The 11,455-nt window shown below is 29.3% G+C and overlaps 1 protein-coding gene across 1 annotated transcript in view; it reads right to left on the reverse strand.

The window, feature by feature from the left end:
- Positions 1 to 10,729: 10,729 nt before the first annotated feature.
- The window catches only part of LOC108573094 (transmembrane emp24 domain-containing protein-like), a 1,575-nt gene continuing 849 nt past the window's right edge, over positions 10,730 to 11,455 (reverse strand). Inside the window, exons 2-3 of the mRNA XM_017935460.1 lie at positions 10,967 to 11,310; positions 10,730 to 10,881 (exon numbers count right to left, since the gene is read on the reverse strand). Of these exons, the coding sequence (XP_017790949.1) occupies positions 10,732 to 10,881; positions 10,967 to 11,310 (494 nt within the window). The 3' untranslated portion in view covers positions 10,730 to 10,731. The remainder of the gene's footprint in view (positions 10,882 to 10,966; positions 11,311 to 11,455) is intronic.

Raw genomic sequence — 11,455 nt, forward strand, 5'->3', positions numbered from 1 at the left:
TTTATATGTTTATTTAAAATACAATATAATTTTTTAACATTAATATTTCAGCTATATTTAATTTATTTATGTCTTATATTATGTACTTAACAGAAATTTAATATAAGTTCAGATATTTATCCTCTCTTTACACACTTAGGTGAGTTTGTAAGAACTTCCATTATTCGTTTAACAATTTCTGGTTTTACATATTTGCGAATGAAAAGTAATCAAAAGTAATATATAACAGTTTTTAAGCATACAGAAATTCTCAATATATATCAATATTTATTCAAATATACACATTCACAAGAAAAGAGTGTATTTAGCTAGTAATTAAAGCCTTTTTAGTGTTATGACTAGGATAATATATTCAGTATTATAGAACTTGTAAAATAGTGCATTTAAACAACGAACAAATATTTTACAATTATATGCAAGAGAAGATAGGATAAAGATAATTTAACAAAAATTTAATCTATTAAATATAACAGAAGTATTTATAATCTTTTTTTTTTGATTAAAATACGTAAAATTATTTATGTTTTTGCATATGCAAGATAAGAACATCCTGCTCAATTATTAGTTATAAGTAGCCACTTGAGAAGAAACATTCTTTAAGTATTCCCCAATTTATTAATTTATACGATTAATACATTAAACTGTTCGTTACAATCCACTGTTTTATTAAATTTATTTAAAAATAAATAAATCCAACTATTATAAACCTGAAAAGGATTTAAAGAAAATACTTAATTGTTATATTATTTATATGCAAGTAAATAACAATTTACTTTATAATTTATTTCACGTCTTTAAACATTGTAATATTTTTAGTAAATCTGTTATTCTTATTGACAAGCGAAGAAAATTAACACGATAATACGCTACAGTTTCAGATCATTGAATACTCAGTCCTTGACGGTATTACAAGTCTACAAGCTAATACGAACAAACTTTAAAAGCAATCACTTGTTAGATTGCATAAATGGTGTAAATTGTTTGAAAACTCATGATACGGCAAAAACTGAATGCCCATCACTACCCTCGACAGAACTCGCCGGCTGCTTCTCTCCCCTGCTTCCCTTTGCCTTTCTGTTTCTCTCCTTCCCCTCTCTCCGCTCTCTGGCCGGTTCATTGGTTCATCGGTGCACCGGTCCAGGCTCCGTATTCTTCTCTCTAATTATACCGTTACGTGCAATCGCTCGTGTCAATTAGTAGCTTTTTTTCCTACCCGAATGCAACCCCTTCTTTCGCGAAGGACCCCGAGGAAGATTTCGATTCGACTTCTCCTTCCCCTTCCTTCGAGCGATTCCTGAAAAGTAGGGGAGTGCTTTGTTGGTTCTCCTCTTTCAAGAATTCAAGATACGGTACAATTTAGTAGAAATACAATCGCTAAGTTTAAAAAAGTTTTAACTACAGTGTACAAAAGCTTAAAGAGCAATAGTCTTCTTTGAAATATTTTATACATTTACCTAAATTTAGGAGTGTGATAATACAATGTAGAAATATTCGTGCCATTAGGTACATAGGTATGAGGCATTCTCATAATTAAATAAAACTACAAAAAGTAGTGAAAATATTTGATTTTATATATCATCATACGTCAGTTTTTTTACGTTCGAAATTTAAATTTCGGGTTTAATACATTATTACAGATTTTGATGTAAAATACACCATTTGTTTTTTTCGTACTTGAAAGAAGTATAAAATTTTCACTTATAAAATTCTTTCCTTCTTGCCAGAATAATGCCATTTTATCCTTAAGGTCCCGGCTTTACCCCAGCCTCCCCTACATATTTACATATGTATTATATTACAAATACATTAAATAATAAAATATTTACCAATTAATGCTACATTTATTATCAAATTACATAAAAACCAACATATTATATTATACAAAATAAAGTAAAATGTATATCTAATCACTTAATTTCCAAAATAATAACTAGTTTACATCAACATATTTGTTAAATAGATAAAGAAAGAAAGTATGTATTTCTTTTCGGTTGGAAATAACTGCCATTTTTGATCTTTTCAAAATTCTTTAACTCTTTCATATATTTTGGTCTACTTTCTACAATCTTTAATTTCCGAATATAGATCATTTTCATCAAAACGTTTATTAAATTTCCTCTGAAATAATTTGGATTGGAACATTGTACCAATGTTTGCCTCCTAGATTTATAATTTCCTGTAATAATTTTAAATATATAGACACATAGGCATTAACATACATTTCCAATGATCTACGTTTACTATTGCCTTAGTATAATAAAAATGCTTTGTATAATAAGAATTCGTTCTTTTTTCCTACTAAATCAGATATCGATCCAAAAAAAATTCGTGCGTTTCTAAATTGCATCTTATGTTTAACTGAATATAGTAACTTCTTCGATTAGTATCCTGATATGGATAAAATTATAATTCCCTTGTTTTTCTTACAAGATGTGACTATTTTGTAAACAGATGCTGATGGTTCATTAAAAAAAGGTCTTTATATGATTTTCTCCTACATTTCATTTTGATTACAATTCTCTTTTCTTCGTGTATCAAATGCCTGTTTGAAGATGTTTTCCCAAATTTATAAAAAAATTATAAAACTTTCCCAGTTTTCCAAAATTATAAAAGACATATTTACCATAAATTTTAAATATTTGCAAACTCTCCCGTTTCTGGAAATTTTTATTTCATATTTTAACATTCTATACCTACACAATATTCTAAGTGATAATCGTTTTCACAAAGAGTTTGTTCCTTTATATGTATTTATTATCCAAAAATTCCTTAAAAATTTATAAACCTGTATGCTTTGTAGAATCATTTATTTGCCAGAATACCGACTCTAACTCTTCTTTCTTCCTCTCAATTATATCGTTACATGTAATCACTCTCCTTAATTGGAAGCGCCTTTTTCTTTGGTTTTGGATCGAACCATTTATACCCTCGATAAATCTAGTAACTCTCTCCGTGAATCTCTTTTTCGTATCTGGAATAAATACTATGGTCGATTAATTAAAAGATTTATCATTGAATGTGCAATTTGGCAGTTTTTAAACATTTGTAATAGAATTTCAGTGGGAAAATAATATTCTCTTCCAAGCAAAAAACTTGGTCTTTATGTTAACGTAAAATACACGTGTTTGAAATTTAAGAAATTACACAGAGCTTAATGAAAAATATAATAATACGTATAATAATTAATTAACGCGTGTTTAATTTACTTAATTTCAGATCGTTACTTGTAGCTGACAAAATAATAAAATTTACATATTTCTAATTAAATTTAACGTGTTAATTATCCATCGCTTGAACTATTGCTTATATTATTCAAAGAAGTAAGAAATTTTTGTTTCAAGTAACGACAATTTTTATGGATATATGGAATATTAACTATTTAGTAACGCAAATAACAAACTTGTTAGACTTATATCCTTACATGAATGAAAATGTTTTTAATAATACAACTAAACATTTTATTATTTATAATTATCCGTTTTACTTAATCTAATATAAAATAAAGCAGTAGTGATAGTTTATCTAACATATACTTGTTAGAAAATATTTAAGAAATACTAAAATGTCATTTGGTGTAATTTCAATGTGCAAAAGCGTAATTTTACAAATGAATACTCCGTGTAGAATGACTCATATTACAAATTCTTCCAGTTGGTCGAATTTATTCAGACATTGATAGGACATTGATAATTATACCTCAAGACCCCTCGTTAAACATGCAATTGCTCTAATAAATTTACATATCCTTGACAAGAATGTATGTGCCAACCAGAGCGTTAAATTACAGAGTAGTATCTCTAATCCCTCTAATAAAAAGTCATTCAAATGCTACTAAAATGCTCTTTTACTACATGAACAGAATCTGATTTGTTAGGATTGTGAGTTAAATAAAACTCCGTAACGATAATTTTACATATTACTATAACAAAATTACATTTTTATATTAATTTGTATTAGAAGAGTTACGTACGCGCCCATGTTGATATTTTGCAATAATAACGAATTTCACAATTAACATTTAACTTACCAATTAACAATTTCGATATTTTTCTGTTAAAGCATTAAACTGTATAATTTATAATTACTGTTGAAAGTAATAATTTGTCCTATACCAAGGATATGTACGTACCTTATAATTTTTCAGTGAATCCATATATATTTTCGTAACAATATTCGTTATATACATATTACACTTTTTACAAATTACGAAATAAAGAGATTCCATGGCATAACTTCAGCTTTTCCATAATATGTGTAATAAATTTATCCTAAAATTTTTCCATAAATTTATAAATGATTAAATTACTAGTAAAGAGAATTAAACATGTTTTCCTGGAAATTTAGAATTTTTCAAATATTAAAAAATATGGATAGAGAAATTCTGTTAAAGGAAGAGAAATTAATTCACAGGCTGTTCATAAAAATTTTACATCGCAGTATTCAAGGTACTTGATCTATAAATTACTTAATATTATACATATTTTCAATTTTAAAACCATAAATTCTTTTTTATCAACTCATTCATAATATAAAGCAAATGTCCTATTCCTTTATCCTTTCCTGATTAATTTTCAAGTCAAAATCATTACAAAACCTCATAACTGTTTCATTTTGCAACGTTTGAAAAAATTTACGTGAAGAAAAATAGACACCTACGCAAATAATTGCTTTTGTGCAATAATAACCAAGTCTCGTATGTACACTGATTTGTAAACGACAATCGATTTCACAATCCATAAGCTACTTTCACCTTGTAAACTCTGTACTTCGTAATTCGTAGTTTCCCATAGAATATTTATAATCAACAATTACACAAATGTTTATGATCAACAGTCTTAAAGAAAAAATTCACGCTTGTGCAATATTTATGATCAGAGATTTCTTCGTTCGCATATCACACTATAACGACGATTTACGACCTCATGTTACATTTTTCAACAACGATCGTAATACCTACCTGTTGTACGAGACCACGATCAAATCGATCGGTTAGTAAATTCAATAACTACTGACACCGTCTTGTATCGTCTTTCTTGCTTCTGATTAAACACTGGCAAGGTAGTGTGGCATGTAACTTGAAACGAATACTCTTTAAACAAAGCTTATACATAAATATACTTTTCTTTAAACTACAGCATTATTAAGTTTCTCTACTGTCTATGTAAAATTGTAATCAACTGTTGTATAGTTTCATAAAATTTTCAATTTACTCCTGTTTGTCCGTCGTATAGTAAAATAATGAAATTTCACATTATCTTCATCAGGTGAAATTTCACGATAGTACAGTCACAGTACATAGACCTAAAAATGACAATATTTCCATGGTTATAATATAATACAATAGTGACAAACTGAAATTCGAAATTTTAAGCAGGCTACAACCAATTTTATAGATACTTGCGCGTCACGCGTGCACGCCAATTACATTTGCGACGGAGACTCAAAACGTACAAGGCAATTTAAGATTTAAATGTTTATGAAGACGATTTTCAAGTAGTGAAAAGTGAATGTGTTGGTTACGTTGAAAAACGAATGGGTAGGGGAGACTGAGGATGAAAGTTACAATTTTAAAATTGACCGACAAAACATTAAAATTGAAACTTGAAACTTTAAGATTCCGAGCTTACATTTAACATACTGTAATTAGTTTTTCGTAGGGAGCCATTTATTTGCAACTCTGAGAAACGTCACTTCTAACTTCGTCGTCGGGCAAGTTGTTACAGCCTTAGGATAAGTTGTTACAAAGAAAAAAAAGTTGCTTTTCAGTGAAATATTTCAACTTCTGATGAAATCAAATACAATTCTGTGAATAATGTTTATTTATTAAGGCGCAAATCAACCAAAATATATTATTTCTAAAAGAAAACTAAACCAGTAGGTAAAAAAATCATGAACATTATCTTATTTATCGAGATCTATACTTATTAACAACCTTAAACCTAATCTAACAATATTAAAAATCATCACACGTCTCGTCAAAATGGCCCCGCGCACGTGGTGCACTGATGTGCCCGGCAAAACACTCTGTTGCTCACGGGTGAAACGTTACAACCAGCCCTAAATCAGCGAAACAAAAAGCCCCGATCGACGCCCGTGGCATTTTACGTGAATATTCTGCTTATGTGTTGGAATAGTCTAGTAAAAACTATTGCAACGTAATCTTAAATGTCACTTGATCCATAAGGACGGAGCAATTTCTTATTTCGACGTTAAATAATCGAAATAGACGAGAAACTAATGAACAACAAATATGTACATTTCTATACGTGACTAGGTGACTAGGAATAAAAAGAACTTTCAAACTTTAACAAATTGTCGCTCAGTAAGCATGAAAAAAGGAAATGGAAATACACTTTTATTTCCTGCATCCAGATACAAGTACATTCAGACGTATTACAAGACGTGTTGAACTGGTAGAAAAGTAACCGGTTAAAAATTCTTCAGCCTTCGAACTGAAACGAACAGTTTTACAGAGTAATACTGCCCATTCCGTTTCTGATGTTTCACGCAAGATGCTAGGGTAACAAAAGTATTGTCTTTCGGTATAATCACGGCCTGAATTAGAGCAGACACCGAGACATACAATCCGGTCGCGTTTCTTGCAGCTAAAGATCAAGGAGGAGGAAAAAAGCATCCACAGTATTGTTACTCCGTAGGGTCGATGGAACTGCTAGGTGGCATCTAATGAGAAGGAGCGGACAATGAGCCTTTCTGACTTAAGTGCCTTGGGGTGAATACCGGAAGGGTGCTCCTACCACCCTTCTTATTTCATTCATTTATTCTCACGCTAGCTTCACGAATCAGACAAGTTATCTGAGGAGAGATCTCTGCTATGAATGGTTTCAAGGTTTTTAGAAAATTTGGAAAACAAGAATTTAACAAATCAAATAGCTCAATTTAAACCTTAAGCATTGGATAGAAGAGTCTGGTAGAATAATCTTCGTTTTTTAAGTTAACAGAAAGTCGATTCACTAGATTGTAATTAAGCAATATCGTGGAGTGCACATTAATGATACGAATGAAAGAAGTCTCCAACTTTTATATACATACATACTTCTCGACGGTAGCAGTCGCGAATAACCCAAAGCATACACTCATTTTTTTCATCTTTCATGTAATTAGTATTATGAGCAATTTATTTAGAAATAAAAATTTGGATATAATCAATCTAAGGAGTGTACTACAGATTTTCTCCAAAAGAATAGAAAGTTTGGTACATCATATAGAAATTTTAGTGATTTCATATTTTATGTAATAAATTAAAATCTTCTTTTTCCATCATTCAACATAATACTATATTAGAAAAATGTATAACACAGAACAATACGAAAATTTTTCATTAAACGAAATTTAAAAGAATGAAGATAAAAAATTAATTTTGGTACAGTCATAAACGTAGTTCGTGTACAATATAATTTTTAATTTTTGTTTAAAACTGCTTATCACTATTATAATATGATTTTTATATTGTGTTCATACTGAAGGAAAATAATAACAGCACATTTTGCTAAACTTCAAAAAGTAAAACCATGTCAAATAACTATGCAAAATAAACTGGGCTAATGTAAACATTATTTCTTTCACTTACATTGTTTTTAAATATTCAAACTAATGAAGAATGTATTTCTCAAATAACACCATATCATATTACACTGTCTGCAGCTATTTAAACAATTTCAAATGCTCGAAACTATGAATTATAATGTATTTGGGAATATGAGTTTGCGAACACATTTTCATTCATTAGTTTATCAAATTAACAGTTTCAAAGCCCATAAAACTTTTTACTTTGCATTTGTCACAAAAGCACAAAATATATAGAGTACATTTTAATCTATAAATGCTTATATTTCGTAAAATACGTTGAATTGAGAAACTCGTTTTGGAAAATTGAAAAAGATAAAAGGAGACACTAAAATGTATAGGTATAAATTCACTTGGCGGAGGTATTAAGGTCATTTGAAGGTCAGTTGGATTTTTTTGAATGGCACGTGATATACCTTATACCATAGAATGATAAAACGTAACGAGATGAGTTCAATAATCCCATATGTCGAATGATATTATTCAAAGGTGTAAAAATACAAGGAAGAAATGTGAGTGAAGTCAATAAGAACATATTGTGTAATCTTGCACTGAAGATTGTTTAATATTTCAACATTCTACTAAGCTGAATAGCGATCGTCAAATTTTAAGAGGCGTATTCAAGTATTTGCTGGGGCACTGGCTCATTACGTTTCGCCGTTGTATTTTCACATTTTTCAATAAAATCATGAAACATATGTGGTCGTTGAACCCATCTCGTTACGCTCTATACCACGTATTATTTAAAACAATCCAAATGACCTTCGAATAACCTTAATGCCTCCACCAAGTGAATTTACACGTACAGGCTGTAGTGTCCCAATTCAACGTACTTTTCGAAATATAAGCATGTATAGATTAAAATAGGTCACCCTGCATATAAGTGAAAAAAATTAATCACTTAGTCGATAATTATGACAACAGTGAAAATTAAAGTCTATCATTCTTACAGTAACCCTGGCATATCCGTATTTGAAGTTCAAATTTGAATATTTTCTTTAGAAAAATAATCTTTTTCGAATCATACAGAATACATTGTTTGAAGGAAAAAATTGAACTATGTACAGATCGGCCAAGCAAAGATGAGGCCTCTGACGTCGGTGCCCTACCAAATGAGCAAAAAATAGGCGGACACGCCATCCCCACTACTCTTTGGTTCTACACTGCTGCCACTTGAGGGGAAGTTGCGGTGTAGGTAAATGGTTTACACAAATGGTTTTCAACCAGTTGTCGATAATAAAGGAACAGGAAATTTTCAAGATTGCATCGATTATTGTTTGAAAAGTGTTGCGTAGCAATTACAAAACGTAAGGGAAACGCGGCAGTTTAAAAAAATCGAGGAGTATGACCACCATCGACAAGAAAAGAGAATAAACAAAACGAGTGTAAACGAGATAAACGTAGTGCGTCAAGCAGCGGGGGTTAAAACCCGGCACTTGATGGAGGTACCATCTGCGTTGCAACGTATCATCCAATATCAAATACAATATTTCAATTTCTCTAATTTTCATCCTATTTTCATGAAAATAGTACCAATTCATTGGTAAGATTCTTTTGATGAAAATGAGTCCAAACACGACATAATCAGAATAGTTCTACCAGTCATCAATTTAAATATCCTAGATTTTTAAGAATGCTTTTAAAAATGATTACTCTTAAGGCTAGTCCGATTTATGTCGTGTTTGAACTCATTTTCATCGGAAGACCTTCACCAATCTACTAGTACTATTTTCATAAAGATATAATGAAAATTATAAAAATGATTACTGGTGGATTACTCATCAAACACCCGAAATTATCTCTTTGATTTATTATCGACTGTTCATCCATTACCGACTGCTTCCGCGAGGCTTGATCGTCACCTATCATTGTTCATGGAAGAGTAAGTGCGGTAGCCTTACTCTATCGCTAATGGCTGATTAACGGCTACGGCATCACAATTTTTCCTACAACTCTCACTTCAAGACTCTAAGGCCCGCCTGAACTTTGCCGAACTGTACATACTATAACTACTTTATCATGAAAGAAAAATACATTATATTTAACAAATTCAACATGTTACATTTAAAAAATTCTTGCTTTAGAAATTTTTTAATTTGAACTTATATATTTCATAAATTAATCTTATTTATTATAGTGAAATATTTCTCCAAGGATCTCACAAATTTTATATATACTTCATAAAATATAGGTTTCTTGAATAATTGAGTTATAGAAACAGTATAAACCTGTACAATGTAAATAAGAACCATACAAAAATTGTTAAATTACAACATTTAATAAAAATATTTAAAAATCAAATATAAAATAACTATCACTTTTCCAACAATTGTGATAATATATCCACACTCAACTATACATTCACACCTCAACTTGTACTTTTTTCTAATTTTTACATAATAGTTACTCTGAATTAATCTTGTACAAAATTATCTATTTTTGTTACACCTATATAAATTTCTATATTTAAATGTTTGGAATTGTTATATATTAATGAAACAATAAAAATTTTCAAAATATTGTCGTTTTTATACACATTTCATTAAAATCGTATTACAATCATTGACATAATCATAATATATTAACATATAACAAAATTTAATTTTTATATGTTTGGTAAGTATCAAACAAGTAACTTGCATCTTTTTTGTTCAATTGTACAACACTGTACAAGTATAGTATAAATGGTAATGTAATAAGTTATATTTTTATTAAACTCTATTTTAGTACCTGCTTATACAATGAATAACTAAATTAAAAAAAATGATAACTCAAATTCAAATTAATTATTAATATAAGAACAGTTTGATTCTATATAATGAGTATTTTAAATTATATATAAGATAAATATGGTAGCTACTATTGTTACAAAAACACACTTTATTTATTGGAATAAATTTACCAATTAGGAAAATCTTATACTTAAATGTACAGTATTTTATTTCTAAAATACTTAGCACTGCAAGGAATGCTTATTTTAATAGTAAAAATATCAAATGTTCATTATTTTGTAATTGTATTAGAACTTTAACATATTAAATTTAAGGAAAGAAATCACTTCAAAATGTTGAAAGTTTTTAATTCTATTATAACTTAATGACATAAAAAAATGTACAATGAATGTATTACTTTATTGTATGCCTTATATTAAACAACTCTCCTGACTTCAAAGAACCGTATGAGGTAAAAAATTTGTCCTACTGTCATACAAACCAAAACTGTAGCTTCAAAGAATGCCCACACAACTACACGAGAGTTTGTGCTTTCACTGATAGCTCTATGATTTCGATCCCGAACCTAAAAACAAGAAATCAATTTTACTAAAAACATAAATTCAATGTATTTTCATCCACTAATTATAAAAAGAAAACAAATAAATTACCTGCATATATTCTTGTTCATTCTTCACACCCCATAAACTTGTACTTAATTCTTTAATCATGTCATCTATTTTACTATGATTTGAATTATCAGCATTTTTTCCATCAGAAGTTTGTTCGAGAGGCTTTGGATTTTCACCAATGTCCATATTAAACATTACAACTTTGGGTGTCATACTACTTTTTTGGTTACCAAAACAATAGGTATAAATACCCGGAAGATGTGCAGCAAATGTATATTTACCACTGCTCTCTTGAATACCATGATAGATTATTGTTTCATCAGGACCAATTATTTTCACATCTATATCTAAAAATCCACCTTCTGCTATTTCAAATGTTAGACCTGTAAAAAATATAATAAAACAAATTATTTCATTGTATTTGAATGGACTGATCTATTTATTCTTACAGCAACAAAACACTCATCTACATATTTCAATCTTGATTTTATTAAAATATTATTAATAATTTGTAAATATTTGTACATA

The sequence above is a fragment of the Habropoda laboriosa genome, unplaced genomic scaffold, assembly GCF_001263275.1.
Source record: "Habropoda laboriosa isolate 0110345459 unplaced genomic scaffold, ASM126327v1 scaffold89, whole genome shotgun sequence".
NCBI lineage: Eukaryota > Metazoa > Arthropoda > Insecta > Hymenoptera > Apidae > Habropoda > Habropoda laboriosa.